Raw genomic sequence first — 24,087 nt, 5'->3', positions numbered from 1 at the left:
AGTTGTCAGTTAACCTAAGGGAGGAGAATCACGTAAGCTGTATAAAGTGGCTGCACCTAATATGAATGCATAATCCACGAACAAAGCTGGGGTGGTTGTGAGTGAAGCTCTGTATAACCTCAAGAACATAAATCAGAAGATCAGTGTCCAAAGCAGGGTTGACATCTGAATAGCAGCTAGGCAAGATTTAACTGAGCTTAGGGAGTGTGCTAAAAAAGATTGGCTCGCAGCTGCTCACTTAGATTTGAGCTGCTATCAGCCTTTTCCACAAAAGCATGCAATCATGCTTCTGATGGTGCCTGACAGACACTGAGTTGTAGTTCCTCTGATCCACTATCGATCATGTCCACTGGTAGGGATATTAAATCACTCCATCCTAAAATCAGCATGTAGGGCCGAAAATTTCCTGGTTGATGCTGGTGCCGATAGGGTTGGGAGAGTGGGGAGGCTGAAATCTCTCTACCAGTGGATCTAGAACCATTGGCTCATGCTGCGACATGGCAGGAGCATCAGACAAGGACTGAGGGTGGCAACGGAGGCAGCAGCATGCCTACAGCATGAGATTCTTCTGGTGATGGACAGTTGGTATAGAGAGTGGTTCCCCATCCGCAGGTTAACAAACTGAGTTCCCATCAACTACCCACAACTGAGCAGAGATGGAGGTCATACCTTGGCACCAGAGGTTCAAGGAGAGGGCAAAGGACCCATCTGGCAGTGACCCTGGTGTTTGGCTTTGGATTGGAGGTGAACAGAAGAACAAGGGCACCAACTGCGATTGCGGTTGTGGACAGAGCTGGTCACAGTGGTCAATCAGGTAAACACTTCCAGTCACAAGTCAAACAGCCGATGGCCCCTGTGGCCTACAATGATTTCTTCAGACAACCCAGGATGCTGGACTACAATGCGTGCCCAGACACAGGGCAGTGTAGGCATGCTGTACAGGACGCATGAGGTCTAACAGAGGGCCTGTGCTCATACAAGATTTTGGCTGGACTGACCCTTATGACACAGGTGGACCAATACATCATGAGGAAGGCATACTCAGTCGATGACACCTGCAATGCCTTCCGCATCTGTCTTGTAGTTGCGAACCAACTGCTCAGAAATGGAGGCAGTGTGAAATTTTTAGATGGTAGATGTCACTGTGGTGACAGAAAGCCTTGAACTGATTCAACATAACTTGTGGCCCACCGTCCAGCACCAGAGTGCAAGGTATCATCTTAATGGTAAAAATCTTTTCAAGGGCACAGATGGTAGTAAGGGTGATGGTGGACAGTGTGCATGCAACAGATGGAAAGTTTGAGAGGGCACCTACCACTAGAAACCACATTGTGTCCTGAAATGGCCCCTGTGAACTCAACATGTATCCCTCCCCAGGCTGGGTCCACATGGTAAAATATAGAACTGGGGATTCTTCATTGAGGGAGAGCAGGCATGTCAGGAGCAACACGTGCAATCCATTTTTGTATCCATGCTGGGCCATTAACTAGCCAACATCTTCATTTTCATCAGCCCCCAATGCAATGTATGAAGGAGCTGGAGGAGGCAGGGTTGGAGTGGGAATGAAATGGCATCCTGGCAGTCAGAGTCCTCTGTGACCAACTTTAAGACACCCTATATGGCAATGAGCTGGTAGTACAGCGTGAAATAATTGCAAAAAAAAACTGGGTTAGCCTGGCAGGAAACATCCTCTAGCCAGCACCTTTGGACTGCCAACTAAACCTTGCACAGGACTAGATTGTAGGACAATGCCGAGGTGACCTTGTACACCATCAGCAGGAACTTGTCCTAGGCTGTTTGCAGTTGTTGGTCGACGGCAAAATAATTCCCTGGTGATAAAATTCCATGATAGGGCCAAGAAAGAGGCGGGATAGGGCATATGCATTGGCATTGGATATGCATTGGATAGCGGGATGAAAATGGGTATTGTAATGGTATGCCCTTAAAAACAACACCCAGCACTGCAGGCATTATTTATTTATTTATTTATTTTATAAATGGCCTGTCACTTAGTTACTAAGACAGGTTGCATTTTCATGATATGAAATTGTACATGTACAGGATGTGAAATTTATTTTATATTTCTTATTTGAAATAAGGATTAATAATATTGCAGCTTTAAATACTTATAGACTCAAAAGCAATTACAGAATGAAGATCTTAAAATTATTGGTTTGTGAATAGAAGAGAGAAATTTACGATAGATAGAGGTTATGACACATTATCACCTTATGACATATTGTAAATTTGGGAAAAGTTTCTAAAATAACAACAATCTTGCATTTAAGAAGGAGAAATAAAATATAACACAAAGTACATAGATTTGTGTTACAGATCCAACCATATACCAATCTCAGGTGTGACAGTTCAGCAAGTCATTGAGCTGGTCACATTCAATGTAGTGTACAAAATATCTTTAATACTCTTGATAAATTTATGTGTACAAATATTTGTTGTATTACTCTTACATTACATTTGTTACGGGTCATATGTGCTTTACACAAGGAAGTAATTGGCACATTATTTGTACGTCTCTGACTTCCTTATTTCTTCATGTTGTTTACAGTGCCTGTAAGGTAAAACCTTATCTAAGTTTACAATATAGCGGAGATGCTGAGCCACGATAGGCACAATAAAAAGATTCACACATTCATAGCTTTCGGCCATTAAGGCCTTTGTCAGCAGCACACACACACACACACACACACACACACACATACACACACACACATACACACACACACACTCATGCAAGCGCAACTTGCACACACATCTGCAGTCTCAGAGGGCTGAAACTACACTGCGAGCAGCAGCACCAGTGCATGATGGGAGTGGCGAATGGGTGGGGGTAGGAGGAGGCTGGGGCAGGGAGGGGGAGGGATACAGATAGTACGGTGAGAGTGGCAGACAGTGAAGCGTTGCAGTTTAGACGGAGGGTAGGAGAGAAGTTGTGGAAGGGGGAGAGGGTAAGTAGCGGAAAAGAGAGAAATAAAAATAAAAGAAATTAAAAGACTGGGTGTGGTGGTGAAATGACGGCTGTGTAGTGCTGGAATGGGAACAGGGAGGGGGCTGGATGGGTGATGACAGTGACTAACAAAGGTTGACGCCAGGAGGGTTACAGGAATGTAGGATGTATTGCAGGGAAAGTTCCCACCTGCGTAATTCAGAAAAGCTGGTGTTGGTGGGAAGGATCCATATGGCACAGGCTGTGAAGCAGTCATTGAGATGGGGGTATCTTGTTTGGTAGCATGTTCAGCTACAGGGCAGTCCACTTGTTTTTTGACAACAGTTTGTCGGTGGCCATTCATGCGGACAGACAGCTTGTTGGTTGTCATGCCTACATAGAATGTAGCACAGTGGTTGCAGCTTAGCTTGTAGATCACACGACTGGTTTCACAGGTTGCTCTGCCTTTGATGGGATAGGTAATGTTAGTGACTGGACTGGAGTAGGTGGTGGTGGGAGGATGTATGGGACAGGTCTTGGATCTAGGTCTATTACAGGGGTATGAGACATGAGGTAAGGGATTGGGGGTTGTGTAAGGACGGATGAGTATATTGTGTAGGTTTGGTGGACAGCGGAATACCATGGTAGGAGGGGTGGGAAGGATAGTGGGCAGGACATTTCTCATTTCAGGTCATGACGAGAGGTAATGAAAACCCTGGCGGAGAATGTAATTCAGTTGCTCCAGTCCGGGATGGTACTGAGTTACGAGGGGAATGCTCCTCTGTGGCCGGACTGTGGGAATTGGCGGGAGACTGGAAAGATAAGGCACGGGAGATTTGTTTTTGTACAAGGATGGGAGGATAATTACGGTCAGTGAAGGCTTCAGTGAGACCCTCGATATATTTTGAGAGGGACTGCTCGTCACTGCAGATGCGACGACCATGGGTGGCTAGGCTATAAGGAAGGGACTTCTTGGTATGGAATGGGTGGCAGCTGTCAAAGTGGAGGTATTGCTGGTGGTTAGGAGGTTTGATATGGACGGAGGTACTGATGTAGCCATCTCTGAGGTGAAGGTCAACATCTTGTTGGATTGAGTAGGACCAGGTGAAGCAAATGAGGGAGAAGTTGTTGAGGTTCTGGAGGAATGTGAATAATGTGTCCTCACCTTCAATCCAGATAGAAAAGATGTCATCAATGAATCTGAACCAGGTGAGGGGCTTAGGATTCTGGGTTTTTAGGAAGGATTCCTCTAAATGGCCCATGAATAGGTTAGCATAGGATGGTGCCATGCGGGTGCCCATAGCCATACCGCAGATTTGTTTGTAGGTAATGCCTTCAAAAGAGAAGTAGTTGTGGGTGAGGATATAGTTGGTCATGGAGACTAGGAAGGAGGTTGTTGGTTTGGAATCCATAGGGCGTATGGAAAGGTAGTGTTCGACAGCAGTAAGGCCATGGGCATTAGGAATGTTAGTGTACAGGGAGGTGGCATCAATAGTGATGAGCTGGGCGCCGTGTGGTAAAGGGACAGGAACTGTGGAGATTCGGTTGAGGAAATGGTATCTTTTACATAGGAGGATAGGTTCTGAGTAATAGGTTGAAGGTGTTGGTCTACGAGAGCAGAGATTCTCTCAGTGGGGGCACAGTAACCAGCCACAATGGCGCATCCTGGGTGGTTGGGTTTATGGACTTAAGGAAACATGTACAAGGTGGGAGACGGACTCTGGGGAGAGGTTCTGGGATGGGCCTACATTCCATCCTGGATTTTCCATTGTTTGACTTATCTAAGTTGAGTTACAAATTGCATGATTTTCATTACAGTTATTATTTTACCTAAGCTTAATAACGGTTATATAATTTGAATTAACTTATTACTGAGCTTTTCTACAGACATGAAAATGACAATCTGTTTTTGTGTGCCTTAATTTAATCTTATCTTACATCTAGTTCTGTAAATTAATCCGCTATTTGTATTTGTTTCAGCATCTATGTTATTGTCTGAGTCATTCCAAGTATTCTGTTCCTGTGTTTTTTCTTGTTTGTGAACATTTGTTGTTGTCTGTATAATTCATATAATATATGTGATGTATGATGGGAGATACGATACTGCGTGAAGAGTTTGACAGAGCACTGAAAGACCTGAGTCGAAACAAGGCCCCCGGAGTAGACAATATTCCATTGGAACTACTGACGGCCGTGGGAGAGCCAGTCCTGACAAAACTCTACCATCTGGTGAGCAAGATGTATGAAACAGGCGAAATACCCTCAGACTTCAAGAAGAATATAATAATTCCAATCCCAAAGAAAGCAGGTGTTGACAGATGTGAAAATTACCGAACTATCAGCTTAATAAGTCACAGCTGCAAAATACTAACACGAATTCTTTACAGACGAATGGAAAAACTAGTAGAAGCCAACCTCGGGGAAGATCAGTTTGGATTCCGTAGAAACACTGGAACACGTGAGGCAATACTGACCTTACGACTTATCTTAGAAGAAAGATTAAGGAAAGGCAAACCTACTTTTCTAGCATTTGTAGACTTAGAGAAAGCTTTTGACAATGTTGACTGGAATACTCTCTTTAAAATTCTAAAGGTGGCAGGGGTAAAATACAGGGAGCGAAAGGCTATTTACAATTTGTACAGAAACCAGATGGCAGTTATAAGAGTCGAGGGACATGAAAGGGAAGCAGTGGTTGGGAAGGGAGTAAGACAGGGTTGTAGCCTCTCCCCGATGTTGTTCAATCTGTATATTGAGCAAGCAGTAAAGGAAACAAAAGAAAAATTCGGAGTAGGTATTAAAATTCATGGAGAAGAAATAAAAACTTTGAGGTTCGCCGATGACATTGTAATTCTGTCAGAGACAGCAAAGGACTTGGAAGAGCAGTTGAATGGAATGGACAGTGTCTTGAAAGGAGGATATAAGATGAACATCAACAAAAGCAAAACAAGGATAATGGAATGTAGTCTAATTAAGTCGGGTGATGCTGAGGGAATTAGATTAGGAAATGAGGCACTTAAAGTAGTAAAGGAGTTTTGCTATTTGGGGAGCAAAATAACTGATGATGGTCGAAGTAGAGAGGATATAAAATGTAGACTGGCAATGGCAAGGAAAGCGTTTCTGAAGAAGAGAAATTTGTTAACATCCAGTATTGATTTAAGTGTCAGGAAGTCATTTCTGAAAGTATTCGTATGGAGTGTAGCCATGTATGGAAGTGAAACATGGACGATAAATAGTTTAGACAAGAAGAGAATAGAAGCTTTCGAAATGTGGTGCTACAGAAGAATGCTGAAGATTAGATGGGTAGATCATGTAACTAATGAGGAAGTATTGAATAGGATTGGGGAGAAGAGAAGTTTGTGGCACAACTTGACCAGAAGGAGGGATCGGTTGGTAGGGCATGTTCTGAGGCATCAAGGGATCACCAATTTAGTATTGGAGGGCAGCGTGGAGGGTAAAAATCGTAGAGGGAGACCACGAGATGAATACACTAAGCAGATTCAGAAGGATGTAGGTTGCAGTAGGTACTGGGAGATGAAAAAGCTTGCACAGGATAGAGTAGCATGGAGAGCTGCATCAAACCAGTCTCAGGACTGAAGACCACAACAACAACAACATGTGATGTATTATCAGTTATGTCATTCAATATGCTCCAATCACCTGTCTGTCATAGACTTCATCCTATGTTGTTATGATCAGCTGTTTGTGTGTGTGTCTGCCATAGTGTAAAGTGACATATTCAGGAGTTTCTAGTTCTCCACAGGTTTTAGCTGAGACCAAATGGATAGAGGTGTTCTGAGTATGGACCACGGCCCCTGAGAAAACAGACCATGCCACATGCAGGATCTATATGTTTTGGCCTGATCTATATGTTTTGGCCTCATTCGTTCCTCAATGTTTGAGAAAAAGATATAGACGTGATGCTCTTTTTCTGTCAAATCGCATTCTCACTGCCAGATATAATTTTGTCAGTGATTTAGTCGGTGCCTTTCTGTGATGTCCTCTCCTACAATTTCAAATACTTTCTCACATTTGCCTTTCTTCAATTAGTATGCTCCTGCTCTCTGATGGATTGTGATGTCAATGGGGCACACTCCCATCACCTCGCATAGTGCCTCCACTGATGATGTGCTGGAGGCCCCTGACATCCTGAAAAGAGCACTTCTTTTGCCACATCTCACAATGATTTTAATTGCTGCAAATTTCAGTTGATGCACTCAGGCACTCACTGCAATGTATATTGTGGATTCCAGTAGTGTAAGATGATTATGTATGTATTATCTTTATGGGTAGGCTATATTTTGTTGTATTAGTCTTGCTTATTTATGCATTATTGTCAGTGCTTTGTCAATTTAAGTCTGGTATGTTCAGTGGACTTCAGTTAGCCATCAATGTGTAAACCTAGATATCTCATCACTCTTGTGCATTGCGAGGCTGTGTTATTTATCTTGATGCTGGGGTTTCTTTTCAGTTCACCTTTTAGTAGTAAGTAGTCCATTTTATTAGCTGCAATTGTTAGTTTATTGGTCTTACATCATTCATTGATGTCTATGAGGAGCTGCGTAGCTTTTTGTTGTAAGTGTCTTCTTGAGATTCCCAACATCACTATGAACAAATCATTAGCATACACTACTATCCTCTTTGCTCTGTCATATCTGTCTAGGTTGTCTGTCAGTTGCTCAATAGCAATTTCTCAGAATATGAGTCCACATATGAACCCTTGTGGGCACCCTTTGGTTATTTTCTTGACAACTCTTCAGTGGCCGACTCGCTGTTCTACAACTCTGTCTCTGCAGTAGTTGAGAAAGCTGTTACAGGGTTGCCACAAGTTTTCCCAAGTGAAATTCTCTGATAGTTCCCTGATTTCTAGGCAAGTTTTAGCATTTTTCCTTGACAAATTTTGAGATCTCAGGGATAAGTAAAGACATAAGTTGACAGAAAAATGTAAGGACTTCTGTATTTCTCCCCTGTGTGGGTAAATATCTTAAGTAATAACGTCAACATCTTTTGTAATGAACTGCTTTTATATGGAGGAAGCAAGCCAAATTGTGTATGTGCTTCATTAAGACCACTGTTGTTATTTTACTTCAATAAAATGAAATGCATTTGGTGACAAAAATACACATTTCCTTGGTGTCACAAGACAGGTTTAAAATACCTTCACTTATTTCAGAAATAACCTCAGAAAAAAGTAGGTCTCTTGAAAGAAATGTATAAGGTGGGGAAGAGTTGTGTAAACCAGTACTAGTAAACCAAGACCATAGGTGACTGCCAATAAAATGTTGGTTCTACTATGTTCATTATTGCCAGTTATTACCCATTGTGTTATGTCTATTATTTTACATGTATTGTGTGATTTTTCTTTTGAGAAATATATGAGTACATAGCATACAAGCCGCCAGTGACTGCCACAATTTTCTTCATCTTATCGTCCATACTTTCTAATATATAAACTACTTTTGAAGTGATAAAATGTACTAGAATAAATAAAATGTCTATAAAACACTGCATTCTATAATGTACTTGCGGTAAGACCACTACAATTTCTGAAATCCATCACCCATGGCCTCTGGCCTGCTGAGGAGCACCACAGTCCTTGTTCCATAGAAATACCACAAAAATCCATGGCATTATGCCACAAACAGACCTGGCCTGTGGGCAGAATGGTGAGACTGTGGTGACTCCTTCCCTTGCCTCCATCTGTAGCAGCAGACAATGGGCTGCGTAGACCAGAAACAAGCCCCACAACACACTCGCTGGCCACTTCCACTGGAGGGAGAACTTAGATGGCACACTTTCTGGACACTAGGCATGCCAAACCATTGCTCAACCCCTCTCTTGTTCTGCTCTGATGAGGCAACATCCCCGGTTGCGCTCTTGGCAGCTAACCCACACAATGCAACAAGGTCTGCATCATCATTCGCCACCTTTCACTGGGGTATGAACAAACCACAGTATTCTTATCCCGTGCTCACCAACGGTGTCCTGTCACAGTCCATTTAATAAGAGGAGTGCTACTGCATTTTTTTCATGCCGCTTTCCAGAGCTGTGTCTTCTCAAGGTGATTCTACTGACCAGAGCAATACAAAGCCTGGTGCTGGACGCACAGCTCGTCCTCCCAGTATCAGCAATTGGAATACTGCATGCAGTGTACTGCAAATACTGCAGTGAAGTGCAGTCCACACCAGGACTACCAGGTCAGTTATTACTATTCTATCCCCAGCCATTTTGGCACACCTTTGCCACCAAGTGCACCATTGAAGCAGTTTTCCCATGCTGCTGGACAATGCCGAACAAAGGTTGCAAGTCACCCATGGTCCACCCAGTACAGACCCTCTTCAATCAAGAGGTATTAGCTCATTTCAAATGTTACTGTATTCGTTAGCTTTTGGGTTAATATGTTAGAACCAGGCCGTGTGGCCCTTCCAGCAAATGTCATCATATATTGCCGTTTTCTTAACTAGCAAACTGCTTATGCATGTGCGCCCGTTAGGTGTACAGAAGGGAACATAAATCATTCCTTCAAGACTAGATCTAACGGTCAGGGCCTCCACATTAGTGTGAAACAAGGGGCTTCAGATCCGGTAGAGATACCCACAGAACTGGCGTACGGTTTTGGCCCGTCATGGAACTCCACTTATGTGGCCAGCTACTTATATGTCACAGACACCATGTTGATGAAATGAGACTGCAGTGATCAGTCCATGCGACAGATAACTTGTCGAATACTCTGAGAATCAATACTAATGAGGTTACATAGCAACTCACTGTAAAGATGATCGCTGAGCAACAGACAGGCATCTAGAAAAGACAATCACACTCTCACAACTAAGTTTGCAGCCATAACCTTTGTCAGAAAACGAGAGCACACACATATTCAGACAATCACACAGACACAACTCATGCACACGTGACCGCTGCATCAACAATCTCTGAGAATCAGATCCAAACAAACCACTCCTCATGCCTCCCTGGCTCTCATCAGCAGCTGTTAGGCTAGTGACAAGAAGTGGTGGCAGCACTGACTGCAAGCTGAGGGGAGTGGTAGGAAGGGGAGAAGCAGTGAGAATGAGGGAGTAGGGAAGCGGCACACATACTGGGCTGCACCCAGCCAGTGACGAAGCATGACATTTCAGTAAACAAACCATTTTATCTACTGAGATAAAAATGAGGTTTTTCCTGTGGTTTTTTTTTTTTCAAATTTGCCTGATTTCCCTGATATGTTTGAAATTTCCTCATATTCCCTGATTTCCAGAACTTGTGGAAACACTGTGTTACATAAAGCTGTTGAGATTTGCATTTGTCTTAACTTTGCAAAATAGTGTATGCCACCAAAAGTAGTCAAAAAGTCAGATATACCAATTCATATTGCCGTCACATACCTGCCCTGTGTGCTGTGAGTTATGTGTAATACCCTATTTACTGCATTGTTGATAGACATGTGCAGCCTGAACCCATACTGATGTGGACTGAGGCCCAGAAGCTTTCTGTGTGATTGTAGTTTATCACATAGTAGCCTCTCCTGGACCTTGCCTAGTACATTCAGTAGACAGATTGGTCTATATGCATATCGGTCTGTTGAGTCCTTATCCTGTGATTTTTTGATAATCACTGCATTGGCCTCTAATGACAGGTGAGTATTCTCCCTTCCACTGCGCCTGTCTTATCCAGGAGTTTAGACTGATGCTCAAATACTTGAGCTGCACGGTCTTTTAACATTTTGTAATTTAAGGCAATCGGGTGCTCCAAACCATCTGAAAACGTGTGCAACAAAATGGCCACAATGCCTTACAGGGACACATCCACTGTGAGTGACAGTGGCATAACATGTGTGTAAGGCATCAGGCATAGAGCCACCTTGAGACCGTCCTTAATCTTTAGACTACCAACAGAACACATGTCCCATGATAAGATATCAGAGAACCAATTGCAATTTGCTGCTTGTTATTTCTATGTATCAGCATCCTACTGCTGGTAAATGGAAGCCTACAGTTGGTTAGCAGAATTCTTATAACTACAGACTTCACCTGTAAGCAGTACTGTCCTCAAGTTTCATTGTTAACCCTTATCACCATATTGTCTCACCAAATTAGTTCCCTGCTGTAGATAGGCAACCCAATTACCAGATTCGCAAAGGGGCCTTTGCGCCTGCCTGGACACATGGTATCAATTATTTGCACCTGCAAATTGATGTTTGCCACATTACAAACAAAGCCCATAATGAGCACCTGTAGTGTGAGTTACAAACCTGGCGAGATTCTCTGTCCACATATGTGTGTCTGTTTTCAGTATGTCTTGTAGTTTTTGCACTGTCGTCTTCTGAAATCCTGGAGGTACTTATGAATAATCTTGTATATCCTACTTCCCAGGCTCAGATTTAGATTAAGTTTTAATGGCGACCTTCCTGACAGGGGTAAGACACCCAGTTGTACCTCAAATAAATCAGGACACTGTACAGTCCCGATTGTAAATTGCACATGCTTGCAAGACTCTGCAAGTCAGTGGTCCAAGCTGCCCATGTTGTTTAGAAAATTGATTAAACTGGAGCCTAGCCAAAACAAGAGGCATATGCTGGCCATAGTATTTAATTAACAGACCACACATTGAAAAACAATTGACTAGGGTCCTAAAGTGGTTTCAATTTGTACACCACTTTGTATAAAGAGCTAGTAGATGACAAAAGCAAAGAACATTGCCACAAACCAGAAATGTTATAAGCAAAATGTTGTAGTTCAAAGTGCTGGAAGTATATTTCCAGCTCTCAGATGACTTGTTGAATGATCAGCAAATGGTGGTGAGGGCACAGCCACAACCACCGACTGGTGTGTTTGTTGTTGCTGAGGCAGGATCTGGAGAAGACATGCCTGCTGCTGTTTTGCCATTACTCTTGAGCTGCAAACTGTTGCTGTTGCTGTTGCAACTTGGGGTCCATAACACAGGAACTGGAGCTGAATACACCACTGAACACACAATAGGGTAAGAACTCATCATCACTAAAATGTCTGTGAACAAAGCCGTGGTTGTCCTGAATGGAGCCCAGTATAAACATCAACAATGTAAGCCACAAAGCCAACGTCCAAAGCAGGGTTGATATCCAAATAGCAGTCACAAGAGATTTAACTGAGCTCATGCCACTATAATTAAGCTGTTATAGGCCTATGTGACCTTGTGAGCGAGCCTCTGGTAGCACTTGACAGATAATAACAGTGGTCCCTCTGATCCACCATTGATCATGTTCACTGGGGGACATAACTATATTCTGCCTGTTTCCATATTTTAACCGTTTGTGCATTGTATTTTCTGGGGTGGACATTGAGATCATCCAGCGTTTGTCTATGCAACCTAAGAAGTTTGCATACGAACAACACCCAGGCTGGCTGATCTACCAGACCAACAGTTATTAATTCTAAATAAATTCACTGAACATAAATATCTTGGCATCAATTGTCATAGGTACAAATGTACTACCTATTAGTGGAGTATGAAAATTTGTGCCAGACTGGGACTCGAGCCCAAATTTCCCACTTATCACGAGCGGTCATGTTAATCACTTTGGCTATCCATGTTTGCCTCATGGACTAACTCAAACTTTCATATATCACAAAGGCTACATCCCTAAACCATCAATTAATGCTCACAGCTTTACTCTGTATTCCTGCACCAGTGAGAACAAGACTAAGAGGGATCAAGACCCATGAAATTACTGTCTTGTGCCTGCCACAGTACATAATATTTACTTGTGGGTGGCTGTCAATGTTGTTAATGTTTGGTCATTGAGACATGAAAGTAAATATTAAATGCTGAAGTGGGTACAAGACAATAATATCATGAGTCTCAATCCTTCTTAGTCTTGTTCTCACTGGTGCAGGAATACAGAGTAAAGCTGTGAGCATTAGTAATCAATGTTGGGGGCCATGGTATAGGGATGCAGACATTGTGGCATATGGAAGTTTTGGTCATTTCAACAGGCATGCATGGATAGGCAGTGCGGTCAAGGTGACTGCCATGATAAGTGGTAAACCCAGGTTTGAGTCCCAGTCTGGTACAAATTTTCATATGTCACTAATAGGTAGTACATCTACACACAACACAGCCAATGCCAAGATATTTGAATTCAGTTAATTTATTTAGAATTAATTTTGGATGGCTCTCAATTGCCATTAACGTCTGTTCATTCAGGCAGGGAAGTAAAAAAAGTTATTAATCTGCTGTGTGAATTTGTTCCAGGTCTGGCTCACCACCCTATATCAGAAGTTAGCGTGCTTTATGTTAAGCTACATAAGTATGTCAAAAAAGTAAATGGTGCAAGGAAGGATATATGATGCTGATCATCATCACTGAGTGACTGATGGAGGATACGAGATGACTTGACAAAATGTAGAAAAATGTAAGTTAATGCAGATGAGTAGGAGGAACAATCTCATGATGTTTGAACACAGCATTAGTAATGTATTACTAGTAGGTTTGATCAGCATGCAAGTATTATGAAGATGCTTCCCTGGAGGAAAGACAACATTCTTTTCATGGAAAATTTAGACAACAAGCAATTAAAGCTGACTGGAGATCGATTCAGCTTCTGCCAATGTACATTTTGCATAAGGACTTCAAAGATAAAATAAGAGAAATTAAGGCTCATATGAAGGCACATAGTCATTTTTTCCTCACTCTAAATGCAAGTGAGACCGGAAAGAAAATAACTAATAGTGATACAAGGTACCCTCCACCAAGCACAATATGATAGATCACAAACAACATACGATACAGTCGCATTAATGTGACCACCAAGAATGTTCAATGTCAACATGCAATAGGCACTCACAGACAGCAGGCAGCAGTATTAGCAGTGGAGGGTATATAAAGTGCTGGGGGGACATGGAAAACAGTGCTGTCTTCCTCATTACGTGAAAATAGAGCAACTTTTCTGACATCCAATAGAGCATGATCATTGGCTTTCAGATGAGGCATGAAAGCACTTCCAAAACAGCTAAGTCTGTAAACTGTTCACATGCTATTATGGTTGAAGTATACCATGCATGGCAAAATGGCACTATCCAAAACCAGTGCCAAGGCAATTCTGGTGCAACACGGGAAATGAAGGACAGGGCTGAATGGTGGCTGTGGAGACATGTACAGGCAAATAGACATGTAAGTGTTGAGCAAGTGACCACACAGATTAACCAAGGGGCTACCAACAGTATCTCCTCAATGACCATTTGGCAAATGTTGCTGCATATGGACCTTCTCAGCAGGCACCTGGTTCATGCACCCATGCTGACGGCTGTTAATCAGCGATGAAGGCTGCAATTTGCATGCTAATACCATAACTGGGCATCCACTGAGAGGTGACAAGTGGCCTTTTCAGTCTGAATCACATTTTATGTTCCACTGGTGTGGACAGCATGAAACATATGAAAGCAAACATCTTGGAACTACCATTGAAAGGGTCCAGGCCAGAGGAGGGAGTGTTATGGTTCTGGAAGACAAAATGAATTCACTCAAGTATGCATCTATCCTTGGGGACCATGTCCACTGCTACATGCAGTTTGTTTTTCCTTGGCACGATGGCATCCACTACCAGGACAATGCAACACGTCACACAATTTGCAGTGTATGTGTGTGGTTCGAAATGCCCCGTTATGACATCTACATCTACATCCACACTCTGCAAGCCACCTGACGGTGTGTGGCGGAGGGTACCCTGAGGACCTCTATCAGTTCTCCCTTCTATTCCAGTCTCGTATTGTTCGTGGAAAGAAGGATTGTCGGTATGCCTCTGTGTGGGCTCTAATCTCTCTGATTTTATCCTCATGGTCTCCTCACGAGATATATGTAGGAGGGAGCACTATACTGCTTGACTCCTCGATGAAGGTATGTTCTCGAAACTTCAACAAAAGCCTGTACCGAGCTACTGAGCATCTCTCCTGCAGAGTCTTCCACTGGACTTTATCTATCATCTCCATAACGCTTTCGCGATTACTAAATGATCCTGTAACGAAGTGCCCTGCTCTCCGTTGGATCTTCTCTATCTCTTCTATCAACCCTATCTGGTACGGATCCCACACTGCTGAGCAATATTCAAGCAGTGGGTGAACAAGCATACTGTAACCTACTTCCTTTGTTTTCGGATTGCATTTCCTTAGGATTCTTCCAATAAACCTCAGTCTGGCATCTGCTTTACCGACGATCAACTTTATATGATCATTCCATTTTAAATCACTCCTAATGCATACTCCCAGATAATTTATGGAATTAACTGCTTCCAGTTGCTGACCTGCTATAATGTAGCTAAATGATATGGGATCTTTCTTTCTATGTATTCGCAGCATATTACACTTGTCTACATTGAGATTCAATTGCCATTCCCTGCACCATGCGTCAATTCCCTGCATATCCTCCTGCATTTCAGTATAATTTTCCATTGTTACAACCTCTCGATATACCACAGCATCATCCGCAAAAAGCCTCAGTGACCTTCCGATGTCATCCACAAGGTCATTTATGTATATTGTGAACAGCAACGGTCCCACGACACTCCCCTGCAGCACACCCGAAATCACTCCTACTTCAGAAGACTTCTTTCCATTGAGAATGACATGCTGCATTCTGTTATCTAGGAACTCTTCAATCCAATCACACAGTTGGTCTGATAGTCCATATGCTCTTACTTTGTTCATATTAAACAACTGTGGGGAACTGTATCGAACGCCTTGCGGAAGTCAAGAAACATGGCATCTACCTGGGAATCCGTGTCTATGGCCCTCTGAGTCTCGTGGACGAATAGTGTGAGCTGGGTTTCACATGATCGTCTTTTTTGAAACCCATGCTGATTCCTACAGAGTAGATTTCTAGTTTCCAGAAAAGTCATTATACTCGAACATAATATGTGTTCCAAAATTCTACAACTGATCGATGTTAGAGATATAGTCTATATTTCTGCACATCTGTTTGATGTCCCTTCTTGAAAACGGGGATGACCTGTTCCCTTTTCCAATCCTTTGGAATGCTACGCTCTTCTAGAGACCTATGGTACACCGCTGCAAGAAGGGGGGCAAGTTCCTTCGCGTACTCTGTGTAAAATTGAATTGGTATCCCATCAGGTCCAGCGGCCTTTCCTCTTTCGAGCGATTTTAATTGTTTCTCTATCCCTCTGTCGTCTATTTCGATATCTACCATTTTGTCATCTGTGCGACAATCTAGAGAAGGAACTACAGTGCAGTCTTCCTCTGTTAAACAGCTTTGGAAAAAGACATTTAGTATTTCGGCCTTTAGTCTGTCATCCTCTGTTTCAGTACCATTTTGGTCACAGAGTGTCTGAACATTTTGTTTTGATCCACCTACCGCTTTGACATAAGACCAAAATTTCTTAGGATGACTTACCGTATTCCACTGGCCACCAAACTCTGCAGATTTAAACCAAATCAAGAATTTGGGGGCACCTCGATCAGGCTATTCGAGCCACATATCTTCAACTGAGATACCTAGGGCAACTGGTCACTGCACAGGAGTCAGCGTAGCTTGACATCCCTGTCAGTACCTGCCAGAACCTTACTGATTCTCCCTGCATGTCTTGTAGCAGTCCATGCTGCAAAAGATGGTTATTCACTGGTTTGAAAGATGTCACATTAATATGACTGGACAGTGTAAATTTGATAATTTTATTAGAGAATTACAACTTTGATACCAAATTGTAAGATCTTGGTATTAAAAATTTGCCACAAAGGACTAAACAGATAAGGGGGAAAAGAGAAGTGAACAAAAATAAGAAGAGGTCTCTCAGACATGAGAAATTCGCAGAAAATGAAGAAATTCTACACTTTTAAAATTTCATGGCATTTTAAACAAAGAAAATATTAATATCACTCTACACCTTTATTCTTCATGTCTACACATTTGCAGCTCTCTTCCACTTGCGGGCTCTGAATTGTAGCGTGGAACATGGTAGTTTGTAACATAACTATGTTGGTGTGTGAAAAACAGTGTGTTGTAATCAAGTTTTTAATTTGAAGAATTTGTACACAAATGGAGTGCCCTCCCCTTCAGCGTGACAATGCCAGACCACACACAAGTGCTGTGGACATCTGCAACAATCTGACACCTTGGGTTCACTATTATCGATCATGCTAAATACTGTTTGACCTAGCCCCCATCTCATTGTCACCTGTTTACAAAACTTGAAGAATGCCTTCAAGGACTTCACTTTGATGGTGATGAAGCAGTGCAGGCAGAAGTGAGGGTGTGGCTCCACCAACAAAGTTGAACATTCCACACTGATTGTATCAACAAACTGGTCTTTTGTTGGAAGAAATGTGTTCCTTGCCAGGGTGTCTATGTTGAAATATAAATATGAATGTTAATAATGTTTGTTTTACTTAAAAACCTTTACAAGTTTTCACAAAAAAATTGGCAGCGCTACTTTTCAGCACAATTTGTTCAGATAAAAAATCCTGAGGGTTAATAAGTTAAGAGGTAACTTATTAAGCAGCAGCATCTTCAGTTTTGTAAGCTGTCAAAAGTGACTGGATATATGGTCTGCTGACTATATGTCTTTCAAGTACCACATCCACATCATGCTTAATGCAGAGAATGAAGTATAAGTTTGTCTGCAAGCTAAGATCCTATATGGACTACAGTACCGCAAAGCTTAGTTTTTTAACTTTATAGACAATTTACTTGTGTGTAGTGCTTCCCATCCTTTCCAATGTCTTGTATCCAGCCACTGTAGGGTCATGACTTGTGCATTACATCTCCAACTTCATGGAGACCCGTACTTGTTGGCCAAATGTGACACTGTTTTCTCACAGTGTTTGCATATAAAGTAACTGAGGCAAAACCTGGGAATCAGACCTGTATTTACCAAAGTGGATGAGGAAAATCATCTAAAAACTACATTCAGGCTGACTTGCACAGTGAACACCATCGTTAATCTACGAGGCATATTCAATTCGGGGTCATTGCACCTCCCTGTGACCTGGAAGTGGGTACTTGGGCATGCTTGGCTATCTGGTCTGTCTTGAGCTTTACTATAGAGAAAATTTTAAAAATATTGACCTATGCAAATACCGTGAAACAATGAGAAAACTTACAGCTACTCAAAATGAATGTGTGAATAAATAATTAAAATAACAAAGACTGAGGTTTCCCATGATGGTAATGACACCACTGCAAATGAATACTGAGTCACTACAATGGAGAAAAAGAAACAATATATTAACCTGAAATAAAAAACTATGCCATAACAGTATGGAGTGAACTGAATACAGCCTCAGCACTAATATGGAACGTACAACTTCTAAAGAGGTAAAGAAATTTTGAGCTTCATACACACCCACAGTTATCTACATTACCAAGTATTATTACAATTTCACTGAACACTTTGAGGTGTTGTGACAATGTACCTAATGCATGAATTACATACATTACTACTAAAAGAAGTATTTCTACTGTATTTATCTAAATAATATACCTTGTACAAACTATTCACAAAATTTTAAAAAATAGTATATGTCCAAGACAGAATTTTGCAGGAGTGAATTTTTGTTGCTTCACATAGAAAATACATACAAAACAATGATTTACATACAATTATCAGGATTACTAGCTTACCTTGGAATCATTCCTGTGTGTTTCCTTTTAATTTCCATTATTTTCGGTAGAACTCACATGTTATTTAAGCTGTTGTGGCACAAATAAGTAAAACTGAGACATCTTCCATGATAATGCTAGTGGTGGCAAAAGCAGGACAGTTTAGACCATCCAGGCGAAATTGCATTGGGAGCTACCTGCTGATATGACAAGTACTGTGTCTGAGGCATCGAGTTAGTTACACACGCTGCATCCAAACAGATAGGCTGAGGCATAATAGCATTGATGCAGCAGAAAGGCAAGGCCACTACAGCATGGGGGTGACCTGATTACTTGAGATTTGAGCCATGGTTCTGGTATGAGTTACGTGATAGAAACTGATGCTTTAGCAAAACAAGGATGGGTCAAGTCCATATAAGTCTGGCAGCCACCAGCTCTGAGAGGGGCCTACAGTGGTCTAAAACTCTACATGGATCAACCACACTACACCTCCGGAGTCTGCCACTACTAGCTGCGGCCCTGCTGCTCACACTGAAACCAACGCTGTGGATTTAGTGCTCTCCAACTGGTGGACCACCTGGTAGCCTATACTTCAAGCCTGGGGTGTTGCAGACACTCAGCGACTTTAGCTTGTGTGCAGGCAAACTCCTTGCTGCCAGCCTCTGCTTGTGTGGACAGATGCCACTACTGTGAATTGTCTCAACCACACCAGGTCCAGGCATGAGTCAGTGCACCTCGGCACATGTGGCCCTGTGAAGCCAGGCTGCCCCTAGCCTGCATCATGGGCCACCACACACTACTGTGAACAACACCCTTTCTCAGTCATTGCCATTATCACTCTACCAGCAGTACGACACTTCACACTACTGGGGTGCTGCCTCCTGATGGTCACATCATTTTGCAGGCTGCCTACTGCTTACGCCCATAGGGCATTGGACTCTCCAAGTATCATCCTCATTGTTGTAGCTGATGAGCAATAAATGAATGTTTTAACAATGACGTTTTCATGATGAAATGCTGAACAACTACCTGGCATCCACTCCATTGCTACCCCACCCAGGATGGTGAACTATTGGCCTCCTGACCCAATCCCACTACACAGCAGAGAGGTCCCAGTCCCCATAAAGCTTCACATACACTACAATATCAGAAAACATTTCTATCTCTTTACGATTTTAGAATACTGAGACCAAGGTAAAAACTGACACCCATCTAAAATTATGCATCATATGGATGATGGAAGTTCAAAGATGAAACTTACTCACTCACACACACAGCTTATGCTCATTTAGTCAGTTTTCTTCAATTAATAAAAAACTGTTTAACATTGCACCAGTTAGTTTTTTTCCATGTCATCAACATCGTGTGTGCCCATTCATCAAATCTTGTATTTTGTTTCCGCGCAGATAAAATCAACTAATACTCATTATCTGGCTAAGTTACTGGTACCAGTACCTTATTTTCTACTATTCTACCATCATATTTATTGCACAGTATTTAGTCCATTAAATCTCACGTGTACCATACAGCACATTAGATATTGGACAAGTCATTATTTGTAACTATATCAAATTTAAACACAAAATTACAATTAAGAATGTAATATTCGGCAGAAGCAAATATAGTAAGTATAAATGTATGATCAATTATGTACCATTTTTTCACTTTTCCACATGAAAAAAATACACTGAACTGAAATCAGAGTTTCTGTTTTGTCCTTTACATGTATCTGAGCACAAGAGCAATGCTATTACTTTCATATTGCTTTCATATTTTAACTTATGCTGAGCTGAACAAACGTATGTGGAACTATCTCAAAGAAGGTGAGGAGTTACAATGAAACTTTGATAAGAGAAATTACAAAAATAATATGAGTATGAGAAAAACGGAATCTTACGTTGTGTAGAAATTACATTTCACCAATTAAAATGGCAATAAGAACAGTAACTAACAACAGAGAGACTATTGCACAGACATTTGAAGATTTTTGAAAATGTTGTTGTGGTTCAGGAGACAGTTACCAATAAAAATTGACAGTCAGAAAGTAGCACCAAATGAGGTGCATAAAATCATTTGAGGTACAAAGAAAATAATAGTGCTTGAAGACGATGATGTTTCAATATGAGCACAGGCATCGACTCCATGGGGCCTTGGAGGACCTGAACTCACTCAAAAATTCGTTTGGGGGACAGAGTGCCCCCCCCCCCCCTACCAATAATTTAAGAAAATTATTAGTTATATTATGCTTTGTAGAATCACATGATTATGTTGTAATTTTTTTTCCTTGTTTGACAATAGCTGCCTTTTAAAATACATTCGGTAATGAGTTAAAACAAATAATTATTATGGAAGTAAGCAGGTTACCTGAAAAAGAGTGGTGTGAATCATGATAGTGTTATGGTGCTGCGGGCACACTTAGAATTTGTCTGGGTGCGCAAACCTTCGGGTAAAGTCTGGCGCCAGCAGGCCAGTGCTGCAGCCGCGGCAACATCAAAAGAACTGGAGCAGAAATGCCTGGAACCTTCCACCCCACATTGCCTTGATGCTTCGAGACATTACGACACCACGACTATATAAAACCCACCCTGCTGTCACAGTCATTCAGTGTGGATAGTTTCGTTCAGCCTATGCTGCAGGTGTGTTTAGTGTTCCGACTTTATTGTCTATTGGACTATTTTATATGAGTATATTTTATTCGTTTATTTTAGTTTCTTAGTGTATTGTGAATTAAGTTTGCAATGGATAAATTTGTTACCAAAAAGGTGTGCTTGGAAGTTGATTATACTGCAAGTCAACCTCCAACAATTATTTTGTTGTCAATTGCTTCATTGTCTTCAGGCAAGAACCGTTCACAGCTGAAACCTGGACAATCCAGTAAGAGAAGATCATTTCAGAAGTCTCAGCTGATCAAATATACATGGCTAGAATATGAAGCATCTACCAAAAAAGTTTTTTGCAAAACCTGTGAAGAGGCAGATGCTAAAAATCTATTACAATTTTGTTCAACAAAAAGAAGATGCATTTACTTCCATAGGGTTTTCTAACTGGAAAAAGGCTTTGGAAAAATTCAGTCTTCATGAAAATACGTTTATGCATAAAGAAGGTGTTCTGAAACTAAATTCTATCACTAACAGAAGTGTGGCCTCCCAATTGAATGAACAGTTAGTGATATGAAGAAAGGCCGTTTAGCTCTTGAGGCAATTTTTACTACAGCGTAATTTATTTGCCAACAAGGACCAGCAATTAGAGGGCATGAAGGTGTAAACTCAAATATTTTTCAATTGTTGGAACTCCAAAAGCATGACATACCTGAGTTTAAATATTGGTTGGGGCATTTGGGGTATAAGTAGACGTCCCACGATATTCAAAATGAGATCATTGACCTACTAGGAAGGTTTGTTGAGAAAGGTATTGGCTTCAGTCATGAAGATTGATCATTTTTCTATTATGGTTGACGAATCAAATGATTCTTTGATTCATGAACAAGTGACGTTTTGTATTCGTACTGTAAATGATTTCTTAATCATCAACAAAGACTTTATTGGCTTATACGAGACTCCCAACACTGAATCACAAACTCTGTTTAGTATTTTAAGACATTTTTGTCGTCTTGATTTGTCAATGGTGCCTCTAATATGAGAGGTAAGTTCAAAGGACTAAAAAAGTTAGTTTTGGATATACAACCAAAGCACGTTGTGTGCACTGCACTGCTCACAGTTTAGACTTGGCAGTTGTAGACAGTCTCCGCCATCTTACATCTATGAGGGATGTTATGGCTTTAGCCAAGGACTTAATAAACACCATAAGGGAATGCAACAAAAGAATGGGACTTTTCAGAAGCATACACTGGTCTATGACCCCTTTGCCCGACTCAATGGGCTACGCGAGCTTCTAATATCTTGAGCATATTGAAAAACTCTGAAGAACGTCTAGAGTTTTTTGTAACATTTTCTGCAGAAGACAAAACAGTGGCAGGTTACAAATGTGCAGGCTACCTTGAGACAATGTTACAATTCAAGTCTTACTTCTTTTAACATCTTTATTGCCATTCAATGAACCCAGTAGAGGATGTCAATGAAAAAATTCAATGCTCTCATCTAAGTGTTGCTGATCTGTAAAAAATATATGAAGGCTTAATTCGTATATTGAATGGAAGGCATGATAGTTTTTAACACTTTTGGGAACTTTGTTCAAAAGAAAAACCTTCACAAGTTGATGATCCTTCACTTCCTTGGAATTGAAGTATGCCAAAGAAGTATGAAAACAATGAATCCAGCTCATTGTATGCTTTCAAACCCCAATGGAATACTACAAAGCTCTTTACATTGAAGTTTGTGAAACAGTGCAATCTTGCATTACTGAGCAGTTTGCTTCAACTGGACTCACACAGGTCATTGCAGTTGAACAAGAGTGCTTGCTTTTAGTAAACAGAGGTGAAACAAATTTGGAAAAATCAAATGAGTTTTTCAAAAATGACCTAAACATTGAGAGACAGAGCTTACACTTGAATAAGTTAGCCAACATCCCTAATAAAAAATAGCTATTCTTAAAAAACATGCATGATGTAAGAAAGTACATTACACAAGAGCCTGTAGTTGGAGAAAATGTTATGTGAAGTAGTGAAATGCATTAAGCTTCTCCAAGTAGTTCCAATCATGACAGCAACAGCAGAACAGTCATTTAGTGCCCTTAGACATCTGGAGTCATATCTCCGATCAACGATGGGACAGAAGCGATTGAACAACCTGGCTTTTCTTCATGCCCACCGAGATGTTTTGGATGAATTGGATATCTGACCAGTCATCAATGATTTCATATTCAGTAATCCAGTCAGAAGGTCAACATTTGCACCTTTCTAAAGACACTCTAGCCCTAATAATGGCATTTAGAGCAATATTAAAAATCTTTATAAAATAGAGAATTAAATACATACACAATGTTAAATTTTCAGTTTTGAAATATTAATACTAGTTTAGTACTGTACTTCTATATTACTACAGTACTATATTAGTTATTTTCAAATACTTAAATATTTTTAGGGTGTAAGACCCAATTAAAATCTGCTATTTACATACTTTTTGACTGAAAGTATTAGGCATACTGTATTAACTTTATTAATTGTATTAAAGCATTAACTTTGAGATATTGTTTTTATTTAATCAACCATGAACCTTATTCAAAGTAAGCTTAAATTAGCTATTTCACTTATTAAAGTGCTGTTACTGTGCAACAGCAATATTTTATGTTTTACTCTTTTAATGATAGTTTAGGATTTATTTGAATATAATTTCAATCTTTTCAGAGCTATATATTCACTGCTCTGTAATAGTCTATAAGCACGATTATTACTGTAAATTAAATTAGCTTTTTACGAAAATACCATGTGTGTTTATGCTTTGTTTCTTTTTTCAAAGCCAAAAAATGTCGGGCGTGTTAAGTTTCCCAGAGTGTCGAGTTATCGAGAGTCAAGTTTTTTGGGTTATAATGTTGATCATATGACACTAAAATGCTTAAAAAACTTTAAAACTCACTATTTTTCATTTAAAATTTAGAAAAATTTCCCG

At 41.0% G+C, this 24,087-nt stretch overlaps 1 protein-coding gene across 2 annotated transcripts in view; it reads right to left on the bottom strand.

The window, feature by feature from the left end:
* The window catches only part of LOC126483725 (valine--tRNA ligase-like), a 215,685-nt gene that overhangs the window by 8,247 nt on the left and 183,351 nt on the right, over nt 1–24,087 (bottom strand). The window contains exon 19 of one of the 2 annotated variants that reach the window (XM_050106862.1): nt 2,529–2,569. The exons of the other annotated variant lie outside the window; for it this stretch is intronic. Within the exon in view, the coding sequence (XP_049962819.1) occupies nt 2,544–2,569 (26 nt within the window). The 3' untranslated portion in view covers nt 2,529–2,543. Of the gene's footprint in view, nt 1–2,528; nt 2,570–24,087 lie in introns of those variants that run through there. 2 annotated transcript variants of the gene reach the window in all.

Source organism: Schistocerca serialis, chromosome 1 (genome assembly GCF_023864345.2).
Source record: "Schistocerca serialis cubense isolate TAMUIC-IGC-003099 chromosome 1, iqSchSeri2.2, whole genome shotgun sequence".
Lineage (NCBI taxonomy): Eukaryota > Metazoa > Arthropoda > Insecta > Orthoptera > Acrididae > Schistocerca > Schistocerca serialis.
This window is presented reverse-complemented; position numbering and strand designations above follow the sequence as displayed.